Genomic DNA, 21,157 nt, shown 5'->3' on the forward strand with positions numbered 1-21,157 from the left:
CTCATGATGTCTCAGTGGACTTTATAAAATCCTTTTTATAAACTGAGGCCACTGAGATGGTGTGCTGTGGTTAAGAAGCCCAGATTACACGGCAGGATTGCACAAATGACAATGACTACTTCTAACTCCTTTTTTTTAAAAAAGCCTAAAGGTGGTGATGCCAAATCCTCGAGTAAATCCAAGCGATCTCAGGGGCCTGTCCATATTACAGCAGGAAGTGAGCCAGTCCCCATTGGAGAGGATGAGGATGACGACCTGGATCAGGAGACGTTCGGCATAGTAAGTCCTGAAACTGAGGGTGCCAGTGGCTGCAGCCACAGTGCTTACCACACAGCCCCAGCTGACCCAAGAATTCGTACATTACTTCAGAAACACATTGCTTGTAACATCTGAAGACCTTGCCCTCTTGAACAGGCTGGCAGGAAGAGATGTTCTTTACTTGATGTCTAGTGAGGAAGAAGCTTAGGGAATGGATTCATGTCTTGTATTCCCAGTTAGACCCCTTAGGGCCATTTTTCCAGTTGAGAAACCTAAGTGTTCATTTCACTAACCTCTCTGAATACTTTTTCTGTGTGCCGGCCCTTGGGGTTACTGTGTTGAATAGATACTGTCTCTATCATAGAAATTTACACTGGAGTGAAGGAGATAGTTAACTACACAAATTGTGTTTGCAATACTGTTATGTCTGTGGAGGAGAAAGATCTGGTACTATGAAGGGAGTCAGTCTAGTAAGGAGCCATCAGAGAAGGCACGCTTACGGAAGATTCTTAAGGATGTGATGTTTGAGTTGGGTTCTGAAGAATAGTAGAAGGTAACAAGGGAAGATGGGGGTAGAATATGCCAAGCCAAGACAACATTATACACAAAGGTCACGTGGCAGAACTGAGTGTGGTACTTTTGAGGAGGTAACAGAGACCGCTGTGGCTAGAGAACCAAGAACAAAGGGGCAGCATGGCGTGAGATGAACCAGGGGTCTCCCCTGTAGAAGCCCAGGCAGTCTGGCTGAATTAGAGCAGTGGTGAATGTACCACATCAGGACCTTACGTGCTTTCATGCTGTGCTGTGGTTCTGAGAGCTAGGGCATGGCTGTTTCTTCATATAGGACAGGGAAGACGATCGGATGGGAGTGCGTGGACTACGCCTTGCATGAGATCAGATATAGGCCAGTGGGTCTTCAGGGCTCCTTAGCTCCTTACTGGAACTGCATTGGGATACATTCAATGATTCCCTTCCATACCGCACACTTAACCCCACTCTTTCTCTCTTCCTTTCCCCAGCCATCTGAAATCATAGTTCACTTCAATAGCTAATGCAGTCTCAGAGTTCCCTGAATGTCTTATATAAAGTATATTTTCATGCAAGAAGTATATAAATAAATGAGTAAATGGAGTAAATGAACAAATTCATTATACAGCCAGCTATCCAGTCTGCCACCTGGTTGTTCTTTAGCCCAGTGCCTAGAAGAGAAAATACTAACTAATGCTTCTATAACCTCATACCATTTTTTAAAAATGCTTTCATACACAGGCTCATTTAATCTTGTTTTTATATTATAAAATCTTTAAAAAATACAGAAGATTTTCGGGAATAAAATAGACACTGATATAGATAGCATAAAGATTTGCGAAATCTGAGAATTTCTTTTTAAGCCTCAAAAAATAAAGTTGCTTTACTTTCGTTTCTTTCCTTTCCATAAGTAACCACCATTCTGTATTTGATTATTGCCATGTGTGATTTTGGAGTTTTCCTACTTATGTCTGTAAAGATATAATAATAGCCCTCATATAATCAGCCAGCACTGCTTGTGAGCTTTACATGTATTTTCTCTGCAACAATCCTGTGAGGCAGGGAATTATCTCCACTTTGCATATTAAAAAATAAGGCAAAGAGAGGTTAAATAATTTGTCCTATGTCGTATAGCTAAGACTTACAGCAAAGATGTGACCCAGGCAATTTGGCATGACAGCTTGGGTTCTTCAACTGTTATGCCACACAGCCTCCCGTGTCTCCATAAACAATAAGTAATATAGTTTTTCCATGTTTTAAAACTTTATATAAATGATGTACTGTGTATATCCTACAACTTGTTTTTCCTTCCTCAGTATGTACATTTTTGAGATTTCCTCATTTGATAATTGTGAGCCTGATTTAAACATGACTCTTGATGGTTTTTTTTTTTTTTTTTTTTGCTGTTTATGACTTTCATAATTTACTCTTCCTCCTATTGATGAACTTTCTTTTCTAAATGTTTGCTACTAGCAATACGCAGCAGTGAAACTGTCAATGTGTTTTGTACGCATGTGTAAGAGCGTCTCTAGGGTGTGTAGCTTGAGCAGAAATGCTGGCTCATCGCTGGCCGTGCACATCTACCCCTTCCTTAGCTAGTGTTGACTTCCTCTTCAAGGGGATTGGAGGGATTTGCATTCCTTCTTGCAGTGAACATTAGTTCTGGATGCTTCTCACAAATACTTGGTCGTTTCTGACTTCTCAGTTTTTGCCAGTCTGCGGGGTGTGGAATACTGGCTGGGAGCGTAGTTGGACATGTATTTTCATATTTATTAGACATTCATGTTTCTCGTGAATTTGCCTGTTCACATACTTTTCCTAAATTGGGCAATTTGTCTTTTCTTACCTTTTTAATAGGAATTTTTCATATGTTCTTCATACAAATCTTTCTGCTGTTACATTCCTTACAAATAGCTTCCAGTCTGTAGTGTATCCTTTTTTATTTTGTGTTGAATTAAACACTGAAAAATGCATATATCATAAAAGTGTAGCTAAATGAATGGAAATTTGTTGAGTTTCCCTTATTCTGAAATTTCATGACACTGTATCTTAGCTCATTGTGCTGGGTACCTAGTGGGTGGCAACCATGTCCTACAGTTCTGAGAAGGTGTCTTGAATTGTGATAATTCTCTCCTTTCTAAGTTCTTACTTCTGTGTTTATGGAACTCCTTGTTTTTGGTTATTGGACTCTGGGAATGGTCCTCTCGTTTTATTATCTTTGTTCATTTTCCATTTCTGCCTTTTACTCTACTTCCAGGGGTTTCCCTCAACTTTATCTCTCGTTATTTCTTTTGAGTTTTTCTTTTTGGGTCATGTTTTATTTCCAAGATCTTTTACCCCTTTGGTTGTCTGAATAGTTTTTATACTTCTCATTAATTTGTTTTCTGTTGTTCATATTAGATACTTTCCTCAAATGGCTTGGCAATCTCTGATTGTCTCCTCGTATTTCATTACTGTTGTCAAGTGGACCCTGCACGGTGTGATCTACAGAGTTTTCAGGAGCTGCACATGAGTTGTTGTGGTCAGGAATTGAACCCTTGTGTTCAGCATGGAGGGCAAGAATTCTACTAATGAACCACCATGTGTGTCTGCTCATGTTTAAGAGTGGAGGACTAAAAATCTTACCGAAAGCGATGTATACGTGGGTGGGGCTTGATCTACGAGTTTTCACTGTAGGGTGATCTGGATGGGTTGCATCATTGGGAAGCTTCCAGTGGATAGTCAGCATCTTTTGGTTCTTCTTCTTGGGTGGTCAGATTTTGTGGAGAAGTATCCCCCTGTCCCCTTACTGGAGGGTGAGGGCTTGGCGCTCTTCATTCTTAAATTTGAAAGCCAGAAGACTAAGCAGTCGCTCTCCAGTGTGCCATTATATGTTACATGTTCATATAACACTCTTTTCAGTGCAGTAGAAACTCTATGGGGCAGTTCTACTCTGTCCTGTAGGGTCGCTATGAATCGGAATCGACTCGACGGCACTGGGTTTGGGTTTGAGCCTTGCCCCTCAACTCTGCCTGTGTAGCCCAGTTCAGAGACCTTTTCTTTTATCTTCTCTGTATCTTTTTCTGGGCTGAGTTGGAGACCTGGGGATCAGCTAGGAATCTGGGGATCTGTTACTTCTTAAGCAGTCTTTAAACCAATTGTATTTTAGTTCTCCCCCTTCTTTCCAGAGCTACCTGGCCTTTGGGGAATTTTGCAGTATGAATCAGGTTGGTTCTCAGGTCTCTCCACTGCTGGCTTAGGGTTCAGTTTTCTCATGTCTGTTAAGTCATTTCCGATGCTGCCAATATTTTGTTGCTATTGTTTTCTCTGTCTTTATGGGTTTATCCATTTTTAAGACATTTCCCTTTAATGTTTTAGTGGGGCTTAGGGAGGGAGAAAAGAAGATTCTTGTGTTCAGTCTGCTACTTTTATCTGGAAGTCTTTCCCTTACTTTCTTATGAGATGTATTGACACAGTGGCTGCAACAATGGGCTCTAACGTAGCAATGATTGTGAGGATGACACAGGACCAGGCAGAGTCTCCTTATGTTGTACTTAGGGTTATGCCGTACATAGGGTTACTATGAGTTGGAACCAACTTGACGGCACCTAAAAATAACAACAACAACAAAGGACATGTGAATATTTTATGGTGCTTTCAAATAGTTTGTAGTGGGAGGTTCTCAGGTTAGGTCTGTAATTTTGCTTCTCTGATCTTCATATTGGCCTTGTGAGGCATTATACCCCTCTATTGTATGTGGCTAAGTAAGGTGCAGAGGTCATTCATGGAGCTGTAAGTGACGGTGCTGGGACTTGTACCTCAGGTTTTACCCCCTCCGCCTCTAGGGATTATGTGCCATGAGGGTAGGCCGTGTTTTCTCTGAAGTGGGAATTTAGAAGACGACGACTGAAGATTTCTTTGCTGTGTCTGTTTTATCTCTCTGCTCTGTTGCCCTGTTCCAGTGTAAGGAGAGAATGAGGCCTGTGAAAAAGGCATTGAAACAGCTGGATAAACCTGACAAGGGACTCAGTGTGCAGGAGCAGCTGGAGCACACCCGGAACTGCCTCCTGAAAATCGGGGACCGGATAGCTGAGTGCCTTAAAGCCTACTCAGACCAGGAGCACATCAAACTGTGGAGGAGGTAACTGACCATGGCCTAGAGTTTGCCTGTTCCTGTTTTGATGGAGTGTGTGGGTGGGTTCTGTTTTTGTCTTTAAAAGGTGGCATAGCCACCTAATGAAAAAAGAATTTTTTTTTTCCCCAACAAAAGCCAGCTTTTGGCAATATACCTGCAGGCTTCAACTTCCTTTTCTTGAACATAGGCCAGGCCACTGAGATCAGCCTTGTTGAGTGGGTAGGATGATGTCATTAATTTACTTTATAAGGGGAAGATAGCAATACTGGATTTGTCAGCCTATTCTCAGAATAAAGACTCACTCTTTAAAACTGGAAGGGATAGAAATCATCTGGTCTTCCTACTTCACCCATCCCAGGTTGATATTCAGACACAATATGGGAATGGTTCTTAGTTCTCTGCCAACCCTAAGGTGAAACGAAACTTAAATCCCCCAGAACTGTGAGTTCTCTCTTTTCATCTCCTTCTGTACTAATTAAGGAGCCCTGGTGGCACCGTGGTTAAAGTGATGGACTGCTAACCAAAAGGTTGGCGGTTCGAAACTACCAGTGGCTCTGTGGGAGAAAGACGTGGCAGTCTGCTTCTGTAGAGATTTACAGCCTTGGAAAAACCCTCCATGGTCACTATGAGTCAGAATCGACTCAACAGCAGCGAGTGAGGTCTGTACTAATTAAGAGTTCTAGTAGTAATTTGAATTAAGGCAGTTAATTCAGAACATTAGTTTCTAAGACAGTATGGCTTATGTGTATTTATTTATATGTTCACTTTTGAGATTTTAAGAAAATACGACTGGAATTTTGAGAAGAAGATGATAATATTAAGTCTCTTGGTTATTTTGAACTGATATACTTAGTGGTTAGTGTCATTATCTTTGTATAATAGATCCTTTTTCACTGGATTCATTTTTGAGAGAGAATTGGATTAAAAAAAAACCCATTCTGTCCATGATGTTATCCGTAGCATGCTTCATACCCATGGAAAAAAAAGATTTAATTTCCCTTAACACTGTTACCAAATGCTTTCTCTACCTAGCTGGTCTGGCCTTCTCTTTACTTGACTTAATCCCAGTTGGAAGATAACAAAAGTCATCCTCGTACACAGATCCACAGATCGTGGCACTCAGAGCTGTCTGTGTTGCAGTGTGCCAGGCATGCGCTCTTGGCTAGCAGCAGCCCGTAAGAGGGCTCTTTTCCTTTAGGAGTTTAGAGTATAGTAAGACTCCTGAGAAACCATCCCTCATGAAGTAGTAAATGCAAGGCCAAATGTAGTAGAAGGTCCAAGAAGGAGGAAGCTCATGCAGGAGGGTAGTCAGGGAGGGATGCTGTCTCAGAGGCAGGGGGCTTACACTGGACGTGGAAAGGCAGAGCAGAAGTGCTTACATGCACAGGTTTCAGGCTTCTGCAAAGGCTTGAAAGTGGGACAGTGAGGAGGAGACCGGTAGGTGTCTAGAGTTTAACAGGCAGTTTGTTAAGAAACTGAAGCTTTAATATAGAAGGTCCTAGAAAGGAAGATAAATGGTTTCCCACCTGACGCAGCAGGTTTAACAGTTAGGGAGCCAGCATAGGTGTTCAGTTTTGGCATGGCATGGAGAAGCAACTCTTTAGAAGGTATGAGACACTTTTTGCAACCCACTTTGCCTCCTCTTTCCAAATGTTTGTTTTATCATGTTATTCCCCTGTTTTAGTAATGCCGTGCTAGGGTGAGAGCAGTAGAATTGGGAGGAAGGAGTCACTTGGTGGTAGCGATGACTGGGAGGGAAGAAGGGGCAGCAGTGCCGAGGTGACCAGCTATGTGGAGATCCCAGACTGGGAGATGGTGATAATGATGGGAATATGTGGCAGAATCCAGAAAGCGGGGAAGGTGGAGTTACAGGACTTGAGTTTCAGAGAGAGTATGACTCTGGGTGCTGTTGATAAAAATTAGAGGGGCTTTTAGCTATGAGGGAGCCCTAGTGGCATATGGTTAAGAGCTTGGCTGCTACCCAAAAGGTCCTACAGCTGCTCCTTGGAAACCCTATGGGGCATTTCTACTCTGTCCTGTAGGGTCACTGTGAGTCGGAATCGACTTGATGGTATCAGGTTTTGTTTTGTTCTTGTCTGTGAGACAGAACTCTAGTCTCTGAACCCCTCAGTCAAACTCGGTAGCATGTAGAGGTGTATTGTTGGTACAGAGACCCAAAAGAATATTTCTGTAACTTAAATTCTCAGAGAGCATTTCACATCAAAATTCAATAGCTTGCCATTTATAAAAAGAATAAATGAAATTATTTTCTTAACTCCATAATTTATCAGAACTTTTTTTTTTTTAAGGAACCTATGGATTTTTGTTTCCAAGTTTACAGAATTTGATGCTCGAAAACTACATAAGTTATACAAGATGGCTCATAAGAAAAGATCTCAAGAAGAGGAGGTAAAATACACATTTAATCCCAGTTAAAACAGATAAAAGCCAGTTCCACAGAAAAAATCCTTAATTGTTTTTTTTGCCTGGGGAGGTGGTCATAAACTCACAGGTTGTTGGTTCTGAAAAGGTGACTGGGTCTCTGTCATTATGTTACATGGAGGCACAGGTCCAAGGGAGTCAAGGAACCCAGCACAGGTCGCGATGTGTGGACAGTAGGCTCAAGGCTGCAGTCCAGCCTCTTGTGTGGTGTGTCCTTCCCCTGTGTTACTTGTACAGTGAGTTTCTCAACATGCCCCACTGGTCATCAGTGGTTAAAATAGTCAGTGTATTAGAACCAAATTGCTACAGTTCTGACAAGGGAGTGTTACCCTGTGTTCTTGGGTTCTGGAATCATTTATTCATCACATCTTTCCTTTCTCCATGTACACAGGTCTTACGGTAGCTTAGTAATGTCGCTTCTGATAGGTAACAGGGTTGTGGGCAGAAACTCCCTTTTTCTGTTATTTCCTTGGCCATGTACTTAGTGTCCTTCCAGCTTTTGTACGTAGGGTCCCACCTGCTCACATAAAAGAGCAAGCATGAAAAGGTGCCCAGAAGTTGCTTCCCCTTCTTTGGCGCAGGGGGACGGGGATGGAAGTGACTTGGCTGCTGCCTTAGGGTGATGATCTTGTCTAAGCCTGCCTGTTTGCAGATCTGCTGACTTCTCACCAGGGCTCTGCCCAAATCAGCCACTGTGGGCCAATCTATGAATGTTTACAAAAAACTTTTCCCACTAACATGTCAGCTGCATGAAGGCAGGGATTTTGAGTCTCATTCACTGCTGTACATGTATCCTCAGTGCTTAGAATGGCACTGGAAGCGCTCAGTAGGCATTTGTTGTCTGAAGTATGCTGTGCCCAGCACTGTGTTGGGCTGTGGAGTAATACCCACAAGTAGTTCATAATTTAATTTTACATGAAAAAATATGGTATAGCAATAACAGACAGCAATAATATACTGATATCACTAACTGTTAGTTTAAGTTTAAGCATTATGAAAACTTTTTAAGACTAGCCAGGAAAGGTCCCCAGGAGGGAATGAAATAGTTAGGGAAGGCTCTTATTAGCAAGGAGTGAAAGTTAGGGTGAGGGTTTGAAATTGGACACATAATGGTAAAGGACTTTACTCTAGATATCACAAGTTAGCATAAGTTGAATAACAAAAATAGTGATCCTCCTGCTGGAGGTGTGCATTGTCACAGCCTTTCCGGAGGATACCACAGTTTTACACAGATAACACACATCCTCTGCATTTGTTTGCCACCTGTGCCCTCCCACCATGAGACGCCCTCACAAGTGCTGCCATGCCAAACCTCTTCTACATTTTGCTGTAAAAAAATAATTAGCATAGCACACTTACGAAAATATCTTGTGGAGGGTGGGTGCAGCCTGCAAATGCAGAAGGCGCATGTTGTTTGTGTAAAATGTGATATTTCCACAAGATTTATCAAAAGACTAAAACATAGGATTTTGATTCTAAGAATTTATTTTAAGGAGCTGGTTAAAAGATTTTGAAATGTTTATAATGCAAGTGAATTGGATATCCAACAATAAGAAATAAATAGATTGTGATGTGGCCTTGTGTCTGTATCAGAGAATACTGTTCAACCATTAAAGAAATAAGTAGAAATAAATATTTACATGGGAAGATTTTCACAGTATATTAAGTGAAAAAAGACTACCAAGTAATATTTTTGTTTTTGAAAATTTATGTATGTATAAACGTTCAAAAAAGCATGGATGGATTTTACCAGCAGTTATCCCTTGGTGATGAGATTCTAGCTCACTCTGTTTCTTGGTTTTTTACTTGCTGTGTTTTCTGACCAAACATCATACTCGTATAGTAAAGTACTTATTTTGAGATGTTTAGCTTGATGACCTTAGTGTGGGAACTAGTTCCCACTGAACTAGTCGGGAGTTGTTCTAGTTGGCACAAGGAAGTTAGTAGTTCTGGTTTTGCATGGTCCAAGATGATTCTCTGGAATACTGATGGCCCGTCCCCTGTCCATGAGTGGGTTCTTGGAGATAGTTACCAGTGGAGGTTTTCTTATAGTGGCGTGGTAGGTCAAAAGCAGGTATGTCTGTTAGCTTGGTCATGCTGTGTGAGCTCAATGGAATTTATGGGCATTTTCTGCTAAGAAGGTAGTAAATGGCAGGCCAGAAGTCGGGAGGGATAGGAGGGAAAGATTTAAAGGTGATTGTCTTTATTCTGGAAACCCTGGTGGTGTAGTGGTTAAGTGCTATGGCTGCTAACCGAAAGATCAGCGGTTCGAATCCACCAGGTGCTCCTTGGAAACTCTATGGGACAGTTCTAACTCTGTCCTATAGGGTTGCTATGAGTCGGAGTTGACTCAATGGGAACGTGTTTTTATCTTCAGGAGCACTGTTAGTACAGTAGGAGAAAAGTGCTCCGCTGCTAACTGAAAGGTTGGCGGTTTAGACCCATCAGCTGTTCCACGGGAGAAAGATGTGGCAATCTGCTTCCGTAAAGATTTACAGCCTTGGAAGCCCTCTGGGGCAATTCTCCTCTGTCCTATAGGGCCACTATGAGTCGGAATTGACTTGCTGGCAGTGGGGTTTTTTTTTTCCCCCTCATCTTTGCTCCTGGGAAGTAGGCCTGGGATGTTGAGATTCTTTGGTTTCTTTTTACTCTGCAGGAGCAAAAGAAGAAAGATGATGTGATTGGTGGTAAAAAACCGTTTCGACCAGAGGCCTCCGGCTCAAGCCGGGATTCCCTGATGTCTCAGCCTCATACACCCCACAACCTTCACTCTCAGAAGCCTCACTTGCCTGCCTCCCATGGCCCACAGATGCATGGACACCCCAGAGATAATTATAATCACCCCAACAAGAGACACTTCAGTAACGCAGGTAGGCCAATCTGTGGAGTCTTTTTTTTTTTTTTTTTTGTGCTTTAAGTGAAAGTTTACAAATCAAGTCAGTCTCTCATACAAAAAGTTATATATACCTTGCTATGTACTCCTAGCTGCTCTCCCCCTAATGAGACAGCACATTTCTCCTCTCTGCCCTGTTTTCCCTGTGTCCGTTCAACCAGCTCCTGTGGAGTATTATACGAGGTGCCAAAGGAAGGATCATTTCATTTTCCAAAGATGGCACTGGACCTCTGTGCTTCATTCTTTTCTAACACTTTGTTATCCTTTTTCTTTTTATTGAGATAAAGTATTAAATAAAGATCCAAAAGACTTATTTCAACTTTAGATTAGGAAAAATACAGCCACCAGAAACAAAAAAACCAATGATAAACTGAGGGGAAAAGTTTACATTGCATATCAATTGCATGGTTAAAACTGATAAAAGAGCCCTTGGAAGTCGTTAACAAAAGGAATAACCAGATAAAAAGACAGACAAAGATTAGGAATAGGGAATTCATACAAAAGAGGAAATTCAAATGGCCAGTATGACAAGATGACCAACCTTGCTACAGGGGAAATAATAGATCAACCAGTAATAATAATAACAATAATAATAAATCAATTTTTTACCCATTCTGATTAGCAAAAATTAAAAGCAGCAATATACACAAATTGCTAAGAGTATGAATCACTACAATCTTCTGAGAAAATAACCTGAAATATCTAAGTATATATGCCGTTTGACACTATAATCCCATTGCTGGGAGTTTGTCCTGTAGAAGTAAAAACACATCTATGTGTGAGGATGCTGTTCCAACCGTGTGTTGGCAAAAAGTTGGATATGACCTGACAAGTCCATTAATAGAGGAATGGTTAAATAAATAAATAGCACGCTTATACGCCATAATGTTGTTATCACTTATTAAAAAGAGTGAATTAGCTGTAGAGATTAAAAAATGGAAGGAAAAGGAAGCAACAGCACCAGTGACAAAATCCGTGTGTGTGTGTGTGTGTAATTTATTGAGGTTAAGTTTACATAACACAGACTAGCCATTTAGTGGCATTTAGTAAATTCACAGTGTTAGGCAGCCACGACCTCCGTCTAATTTAACACTTTCGTCACTCCAAAATAAAACCATGTACCAATTAAGCAGTTTCTCCCCATTCTCGTAGAGAGATGGCCCCAGTGGCTGCAGAAGTCAGCGTACCTCTTTGAGGTTTTCTCCTCTTCGGAATCTAAGGCCTTCTGGTCATGGTTGCTTCTGCTGCTTTTTGATGCCTTCAAACAGATTAGTTTGTTTTCTTTTTAATCTGGCCTTGGGTTTGGCAAGAGCTAGTCTAAGCTGCCTAGAAGCAGAAGATCCATGTCCTAAGATCTTAAAAATCGAAGTAGTTCAAAATTAATTGATCATCGTTTTATTGGGGGAAGAAGCTAATGACTGTACAAGGTGACTGGCAAGTGTCTTTATGTTCACAGTAGATTTGGGTGTATTAGTTGCCCTTTTTCCTGATATTTGGCTGGTTTTGTGTTCCTCATGTGATTTCACTGATAGTATATTCTAAATCCTTTGAAAGAACTCTTCTTCTTCTGAAGCTAACTGCAGTCTTCCTTAAACCTGGCTTCTCACTTTAATTGCCCAGTACTTCTAACCTGTGACTTACCTGATGGAAGCCTCATACGAAACCAAAACCAAACCCCTTGCTGTCCAGTCGATTCTGCCTCATAGCGACCCTGTAGGACAGAGTAAAACTGCCCCATAGAGTTTCCAAGGAGCGCCTGGCGAATTTGAACTGCCAACCTCTTGGTTAACAGCAGTAACACTTAACCACTACACCACCAGGGTTTCCGGTGGAAGGCTCAAGGAGAAAGAAAAGCAGCTTGATTTAGTCTGGAAATAAACTACTTGGCTTGAGTTTTAAGCATCTTTACTATACCATAGATTTTGACACCCAGTTTGAAATCTAGCTTTCCATTTGGTTTGAAGCTGTCTTCAAATGACCTTTTCGTTTTGCAGGCGCCTTTTTTTTTGGTTGTTGGTGAATTTTTAGGTTGAGTAGCGAAAAGGTTTTTACTTCTTGGTCCTCTGGTCATACCCACCGTAGATCAGCAATGAACTTCGCCGCTGATGGAGTGCATGTCATGTCAATGACACCAGTTTCTGAACGGCCCAGATTCCTTGATGATGTTGTTCTTTGATTTGGGTCTCTGTAAAAACGCAGACGACCAGCAAAATGAGTGGAGAGACATTTATTTGGTGACATGTCTTTGGTTTTAATGTAATTGTAGATAGAAGATGGATTTCCTTCTGGTTAAGCCTCGGTGTTAGTTTCCTAGGCCTGCCATAACAAATTACCACAAACTGGGTAACTTAAAACAGCAGAACTTTATTCTCCCCCATTCTGGAGGCCAGAAGTCTAAAATCAAGGTGTTGCCAGGGTAGGTTCCTTCCAGAGGCTCTAGGAGAATCCATTTCTCTCCTCTTCCAGCTTCTGGTGGCTACCTACAATCCTTGGTATTTTTTGGCTTTAGCTGCATAGCTCCAATTGCTGCCTCTGTCTTCTCATGGCCGCCTTCTCTATGTCTCCACGGCTAAGATCTCTTTCTGCCTTTGTCTTAAGAGGTCACCTTCATGGATTTGGGGCCCACACTAAGACCAGAATGATCTCATCTTTTGAGATCCATAACATGATTGTATCTGCAAAGACCCTACTTTGAATAAGGTCACATTGACAGGTTCCCAGTGGACATTTATTTGAGGGGGGTGTGGGGTCATAATTTAACTCACTGCAGCCTCCATTCCTGGACTTCTGTGTTTTCGCTGTCTTTTCTGATCGAAATGGGTGTTAATTCTTCTCAGGAAGGGAGCCCTGGTGATGCAGTGGTTAAGCACTCAGGTCCTAACCAAAATGTTGGTGGTTCAAATCTACCAGCTACTCCATGGGAGAAAGGTGTGGCAGTCTACTTCCATGAAGATTATAGCCTTGGAAATCCTATGGGGCAGTTTTACTCTGTCCTGTAGGGTTGCTAGGACTGGGAATTGAGTTGATGACAGCAGGTTTTTGGTTTGGTTTTCTCCTCGGGAGCAAAGAGACTATAGAAGCTGAAATGGATTTCACTTTGGCCTTAAGTGTGAGAGTTAGAGTCACGCCCCAGATCTGGTGTGAGCAATTAGATTTTTTTTTTTTTGGTGTGAACTGGGAAAGAACAGTAGAATCAACAAATATCATCAGGAGAGCTTTTCAGAGACCAGGCACAGCTTATGATGGCAGCAGGTCAATAAACTTGAGGTGTGTAAATGGAGGCTATTGTCTTGCAGCTGTAAAACTCAGCAGTGCCATTTTCTGAGCTACTCGTTTAAGGGTCTGCTTCAGATAGGAAGGTGAGCTGATATGGAAAATGAGAAGTTCTTAATTAATGTTTCAGAAGGAGAGAGGGGATGAAATTTCTTTCGCCTTAAAATTTAGGGAAGAAAGAATGTTGGGACTTATATTATTGGGGTGTTAACCAGCAGCAGCAAGGCCGTGGAGGAGGAAATTTAATGTCTGTCTGTACAATGTGTCAGCCTTTCATTGTAAGCTTTGGCGGAAGCAAAATCTGGCTGTTTCTGGCAGTCATGAGATTGTTATTTATTTCCCTGCAGATCGAGGAGACTGGCAGAGGGAAAGGAAGTTCAGCTATGGTGGTGGCAACAACAATCCGCCGTGGGGAAGTGACAGGCACCATCAGTATGAGCAGCACTGGTACAAGGACCACCATTATGGGGACCGGCGACACATGGATACCCACCGTTCTGGGAGCTATCGACCCAACAACCTGTCCAGAAAGAGACCTTACGACCAGTACAGCAGTGACCGAGACCACCGGGGACACAGAGATTATTATGACAGGTATGTTGAAGGCCCCAAGATAACAGGTGCTGACTCAGCCAGGAGCTTACTGTTCATGAGGAGAGAAAGAAGTGACGTATGCATTTATGTACGTATCTATGAGATGTATGTGGAACATATCTTATGTGCCAGGCACAGTCCTTGGAGTTAGGGATACCAAGTCAGATCAGACGTCCCTGCTACCAGGGTCTACAGGCTGTTGGAGAGGAATCATGATACCAGGCAGCTGGCCCTGGGTGCTGAGTGGATGGTCGAGGGTAGGAATTTTTGAGATTTTTTTGAGGGCTAAGGAAGGAAGACGGGGAGCTGATGATTCTTGATCTGGGCCCTGAAGAAAAGTCAGCTGAGCAGAGGGGAATGGAACAGGTATCCCAGGCCCAAGCCAAGAATAGGTACCCAGGAAGGGGTGGCCAAAAGTTAATAGGCTGGATGATGGGTGACCTTGAATACCAGGTTTTAACATTTATCCTCTGGATCATAGGGAGCATTTGTGGTCATATTGTTTCACCTGTGCAGTAAAAGAGTTCTCTTTCTGCCATCCGCTGAGGAAATCTAGAGAAGGGGTAGTCATAAAATATTAAAGTCAACAGCCACCATTACTAAGCTCTCTGCTAGACGCTTAGCCAGTCTAAGTAGCAGGGACGCTGCCATGGGTACCAGCCCATGGCCTCTGCCTACCAGTAGCCCACGATTTAGGGGTCAAAGCCTTTCGAAGTTGTACCCTTTCTATAGCTGTATAGGACCACCAACTGTATGATGAACCGTGGTTTTGAACTGCAAGACAGAAAGGTTGTTAGCAAGTACACCAGGCTAAAGGTGTTTTGCCTATATTTCCTAATTTCAGGACTTGGCTGTGTTTTCAACTCATAGTAACTTTGGTTTCCCCCAGGCTAAAGACATGTTTTGTTTGGATTGTTGTTGATGTTAAAATGGGGAAATTTCACATAATTTCAGTGTCCTGCATCCTTTTCAGAAGATCTGGCCACACCAGGCTGCGTTAGCACAATAGCTGTAGCTGACTGAGTAGCAGCCGCCTCCTTCAGAGGGGGCCTATATCCCTCACTCCCTGCCTTTCTCTCTTGTCTCATCTGGCTCCAGCAGGCATTTGCGTTTTTGACCCCTGCCTTGGGCTCAGTTGGCTCAGGCTCTTGAAATGGCGTGAGGCAAACACGGCTGCTCTTCACAGCAGGGTTGCTCGGCTGCTCATGACCCAATTGGACTTGCCCTGACATAAATACGGTGGCAACCTTGCTACAGGGGCTTGCAAATAAAGCCAGGAACCACTGTCTTCACAGCTGCTTCCCCAGCACAGTGTTGGGTACACCGTAGTACCTAATAAAAATATTTGACTAAAAGCAGTCCCGTCAAGCTCTAAAATGTATGGCAATATCAAGTTTTGTTCTTTAGGCCAAAGGAAAAAGGAAAGACTTCGGATAATAGATTTAAGTCCGATTTGAACATTCATGTTAAGTGTGGTTCATTTTGTGTCTGGCCTACAATATACTCCTAGTCCTCTTTTTAAAAACTAATCAAACCTTAGTCCAGTGTCCCACTACTTATTTGTATGATTTGTGCAAAATTATCCTCCGAGACTCAGTTTTCTCATCTGTTGACTGAGAGTAGTTAAACTTTGCATACCTGGTGGTTGAAGAATTGAAAGAAGAAACGTGTGTGAAAAGTACTCCCAAAAAAAAAAAAAAAAAATTTTTTTTTTTTTATGGGTACTAACCAAATGCTCGTAATAGTCGTATTGTTCCCGATATTAGGGAAAGCACTGTCTGTCATTGCCTTTTCTGGGTGTCTTCAGCCTCCCTTCAGATAACAGAAGACTGTAATGAGTTACTTTGGGCTTGTAGGACCCAGAACTGACCCTGGAGATTTCGAAAGCAAATTAAGAAAGTCTCAGAAGAAACAGACCTAAGTGACGTGTCTAGAATCATATTTCATTCATAGGAACCATGTTTCCTAACCTTTTGTACTCATGTCCTCGCTTTTGTTCAAAGTAAAACTCACGTCTCCTCCTTTATGTCGTTTGGAATATTTAACAAATCTATATCATGACTAAAAACAAATGAAACAAATTACAACACACTGAGTGTGTTTTTTAAAAGCACACGTACTTTTCCTCCTCCACACGAGAATCCCTGGAAATGGGCTCTGGGGGAGAGGCAGTAATTCTTTTTTCTTGTGATATTACACTGGCTAGAACCTCCAGTTGAGGTTGAATAGAAGTAGTGAGAGCAGACATCTTTGTATTGTTTCTCCTCTAGGGAGAAGGCATTCAGTCCGTGACCATTACGTGTGATGTTTGCTGTAGGGTTTTTCTTTCTTTTATTGTAGATGCCTTTTTACTGAGACTTTTTTTTATCAGGAATGGTATTGGATTTTGTCAAATGCTTTTCCTGTGTCTGTTGAGATGATTCTGTGATTATCTCTTAGTTACTATGGTGAATTACATTGCTTGATGTTAAATTGACCTTGTATTCTGGGCATAAACCCAGAATACAGGGTCGATACATTATCAAACATTATGTAAGGAGGATTTGATTTGCTTTAATTTTCTTTATGATTTTTACGTCTATGTTCCTAAAGGATATTCATCTGTAGTTTTCCTTTCTTGTGATATCTTTGTCTGGTTTTGGTATCAGGGTCGTGCTGGCCTCATAGAAGGAGTTGAGAAGTATTTCTTCATTCTTGTGTATCTCGGTTGATTTTCTGTTTACTTGTTTTATCAATTATTGGAAGAGGAGCATTGCTCTTTCCAGCTGTAACTGTAGATTCGTTTATTTCTCCCTGTAGTTCTCTTTGGTTTTGTTTCATATGTCTTGAAACTCTGTTTTTAGGTGCATAATCATTTAGGTGCTGTAAATAAATTGATACCTGTATCATTATGAAATGACTTTCATTATCTCTAGTAATATTCTTTGCTCGGAAATCTGCTTTGTATGACATTAATATAGCCACTCCAGCTTTCTTTTGATGAATGTTATCATGACATATCTTTTTCCACCCTTTACTTTGAATCTGTGTCTTTGTATTTAAAATAGATTTCTTGTCAATAGCAAATCATTGGATCTTTTTTTAAATTAATTTTTATTGTGCTTTAAGTGAAAGTTTACAAATCAGGTTAGTCTATCATATAAAAATTTACATACATCCTGCTGTACACTCCTAATTGCTCTCCCCCTAATGAGACAGCGCAGCCCTTCCCTCCACTGTCTCTCCTCGTGTCCATTCGGGCAGCTTCTGGTCCCCTCTGCCCTCTCATCTCCCCTCCAGACAGGAGATGCCAACATAGTCTCATGTGTCTACTTGACCTAAGAAACTTGTTCTTCACCAGTATCATTTTCCATCTCATATTCCAGTCCAATCCCTGTCTGAAGAGTTGGCTTTGGGAATGGTTCCTGTCTTGGGCTAACAGGTCTGGGGACCATGGCCTCCGAGGTCCTTCTAGTCTCAGTCTGACCATTAAGTCTGGTCTTTTTATGAGAATTTGGGGTCTGCATCCCACTGCTCTCCTGTTCCCTCAGGGGTTCTCTGTTGTGTTCCCTGTCAGGGCAGTCATCGGTTGTAGCTAGGCACCATCTAATTCTTCTGGTCTCAGACTGATGTAGTCTCTGGTTTATGTGGTCATTCCTGTCTCTTAGGCTCATAATTACCTTGTGTCTTTGGTGTTCTTCATTCTTCCTTGCTCCAGGTGGGTTGAGACCAATTGATGCATCTTAGATGTCTGCTTGCTAGCTTTTAAGACCCCAGAAGCCACTCTCGAAAGTGGGATGTAGGATGTTTACTTAATAGATTTTATTATGCCAATTGACTTAGATGTCCCCTGAAACCATGGTCCCCAAAACCCCATCCCTGCTACACTGGCCTTGGAAGTGTTCAGTTTATTCAGGAAACTTCTTTGCTTTTGGTTTAGTCCAGTTGTGTTGACGTCTCCTGTATTGTGTGTTGTCTTTTCTTCACCTAAAATAAAACTTACCTACTGTCTAATTAGTGAAAATCCCTCTCCCTCCCTCCTCTACCCCCTCGCACCATCAAAGAATATTTTCTTCTCTGTTTAAACTGTTTTTCCAGTTCTTATAATAGTGGTCTTATACAATATCTGTCCTTTTGCAACTGACTAATTTCATTCAGCATAATGTCTTCCAGATTCCTCCATGTTAGGAAATGTTTCATGGGTTCCTCATTGTTCTTTATCAATGAGTAGTATTCCATTGTGTGAATATACCGCAATTTATTTATCCATTCATCCGTTGGTGGGCACCTTGGTTGCTTCCATCTTTTTGCTGTTGTAAACAGTGCTGCAGTGAACATGGGTGTGCATGTATCTGTTCGTGTAAAGGCTCTTATTTCTCTACTCTAGGATATATTCCAAGGAGTGGGATTGCTAGATCGTATGGTAGTTCTATTTCTAGTTTTTTAAGGAAGAGCCAAATCCATTTCCAAAGTGGTTTGTACTATTATACATTCCCACCAGCAGCGTGTAAGTGCCAGTCTTTCCACAACCTCTTCAACATTTATTACTCTGTTTTTTAGATTAGTGCCAGCCTTGTTGGAGTGAGATGGAATCTCATTGTAGTTTTGATTTGCATTTCTCTAATGGCTAATGATTGTGAGCATTTCCTCTTGTATCTGTTAGCTACCTGAATGTCTTCTTTAGTGATGTGCCTGTTCATATCCTTTGCCCATTTTTTAATAGGGTTATTTGTCCTTTTGTAGTTGAGTTTTTGCAGTATCATGTAGATTTAAGAGATCAGGCACTGAGTGGAAATGTCATAGCTGAAAACTTTGTCCCAGTCTGTAGGTAATCTTTTTACTCTTTCGGTGAAGCCTTTGGATGAGCATAGGTGTTTGATTTTTAGGAGCTCCCAGTTATCTAGTTTCTCTTCTGCATTTTTAGTAATGTTTTGTGTACTGTTTATGCCATGTATTAGGGCTCCAAACATTGTCCCTATTTTTTCTTCCACAGTCTTTATCGTTTTAGATTTTATGTTTAGGTTTTTGATCCATTTTGAGTTAGTTTTTGTGCATGGTGTGAGGTATGGGTCTTGTTTCATTTTTTTTTTTTTGCAGATGGATATCCAGTTATGTTGGCACCATTTGTTAAAAATTCTGTCTTTTCCCCAATTAACTGAGTTTGGGCCTTTGTCAAATATCAACTGCTCATATGTGGGTAGATTTATGTCTGGATTCTCAATTCTGTTCCATTGGTCTATGTATCTGTTGTACCAGTGCCATGCTGTTTTGGCTACTGTGGTGGTATAATAGGTTCTAAAATCAGGTAGAGTGAGGCCTCCCACTTTGTTCTTTACTTATCTGAGGTCTCTCGCCCTTCCATATGAAGTTGGTGATTTGTTTCTCCATCTCATTAAAAAATGTCATTGGAATTTGGATCAGGATTGCATTGCATCTATAGATGGCTTTTGGTAGAATAGACTTTTTTATAAAGTTAAGTCTTCTATCCACGAGCAAGGTATGTTTTCCCACTTATGTATGTCTCTCGGTTTCTTGCAGTAGTGTCTTGTAGTTTTCTTTGTATAGGTCTTTTACATCTCTGGTAAGATTTATTCCTAAGTATTTCATCTTCTTGGGGGCTACTGTAAATGGTATTGATTTGGTGATTTCCTCTTTCATGTTCTTTTTGTTGGTATAGAGGAATCCCACTGATTTTTGTATCTTTATCTTGTATCCTGATACTCTGCTGAATTCTTCTATTAGTTTCAGTAGTTTTTTTTGAGGATTCTTTAGGGTTTTCTGTGTATAAGATCATGTCATCTGCAAATAGTTACTTTTACTTCTTCCTTACCAATCTGGATGCCCTTTATTTCTTTATTTAGCCTAATTGCTCTGGCTAGGACCTCCAGCATAATGTTGTATAAGAGTGGTGATAAAGGGCATCCTTGTCTGGTTCCCGTTCTCAAGGGGGAATGCTTTCAGACTCTCTTCATTTAGGATGATGTTGGCTGTTGGCTTTGTATAAATGCCCTTTATTATGTTGAGGAGTTTTCCTTCTATTCCTATTTTGCTGAGAGTTTGTATATGAATGGGTGTTGAACTTTGTCAAATGCCTTTTCTGCATCAATTGATAAAATCCTGTGGTTCTTGTCTTTTATGTATGTGGTGGATTGCATTAATTGTTTTTTTTTTCTAGTGTTGAGCCATCCCTGCATACCAGCTGGTCATGGTGAATTATTTTTTTGATATGTTGTTGAATTCTATTGGCTAGAATTTTATTGAGGATTTTTGCATCTAAGTTCATGAGGGATTTGTGGTGTCTTTAGCTGGTTTTGTTATCAGGGTTATGCTGGCTTCATAGAATGATTTAGGGAGTATTCTGTCCTTTTCTATGCTCTGAAATACCTTTAGTAGTAGTGATGTTACCTCTTCTCTGAAAGTCTGGTAGAACTCTCCAGTGAAGCCATCAAGGCCAGGGCTTTTTTTTTTTGTTGTTGTTGGGAGTTTTTTGATTACCTTTTCAATCTTTGTTATGGGTCTATTTAGTTTTTCTACCCCTGTTTGTGTTAGTTTAGGTAGGTAGTGTGTTTCTAGGAATTCATCCATTTCTAGGTTTTCAAATTTGTTAGAGTACAGTTTTAGAGAGTAATCTGATTTGATTCTTTTAATTTCAATTGGGTCTGTTGTAGCATTGCCCATCTCATTTCTTATTTGGGTTATGTGCTTCCTCTCCTGTTTTTCTTTTGTTACTTTGGCCAATAGTTTATCAATTTTGCTAATTTTTTCAAAGAACCAGCTTTTGGTCTTGTTAATTCTTTCAGTTGTTTTTCTGTTTTCTATTTCATTTAGTTCTGCTCTAATTTTTATTATTTGTTTTCTTCTGGTGCCTGAGGGTTTCTTTGTTGCTCTCTTTCTATTTGTTCAAGCTGTGGGGATAATTCTTTGATTTTGGCCCGTTCTTCGTTTTGTATGTGTGCATTTATTGACATAAATTGACCTCTGCGCACTGCTTTCGCTGTGTCCCAAAGGTTCTGATAGGAAATGTTCTCATTCTCATTGGATTCTCTGAATTTCTTTATTCCATCCTTAATGTCTTC

General features: G+C 41.1%; 1 protein-coding gene across 2 annotated transcripts in view; it reads left to right on the forward strand.

The window, feature by feature from the left end:
• Positions 1 to 21,157, forward strand: part of CHD2 (chromodomain helicase DNA binding protein 2) — a 137,593-nt gene that overhangs the window by 106,812 nt on the left and 9,624 nt on the right. For both annotated transcript variants that reach the window (XM_049852652.1, XM_049852651.1), the window contains 5 exons: positions 145 to 279; positions 4,728 to 4,906; positions 7,210 to 7,309; positions 9,999 to 10,212; positions 13,856 to 14,102. In XM_049852652.1, the coding sequence (XP_049708609.1) occupies positions 145 to 279; positions 4,728 to 4,906; positions 7,210 to 7,309; positions 9,999 to 10,212; positions 13,856 to 14,102 (875 nt within the window). The remainder of the gene's footprint in view (positions 1 to 144; positions 280 to 4,727; positions 4,907 to 7,209; positions 7,310 to 9,998; positions 10,213 to 13,855; positions 14,103 to 21,157) is intronic.

The sequence above is a fragment of the Elephas maximus genome, chromosome 13 (genome assembly GCF_024166365.1).
Source record: "Elephas maximus indicus isolate mEleMax1 chromosome 13, mEleMax1 primary haplotype, whole genome shotgun sequence".
NCBI lineage: Eukaryota > Metazoa > Chordata > Mammalia > Proboscidea > Elephantidae > Elephas > Elephas maximus.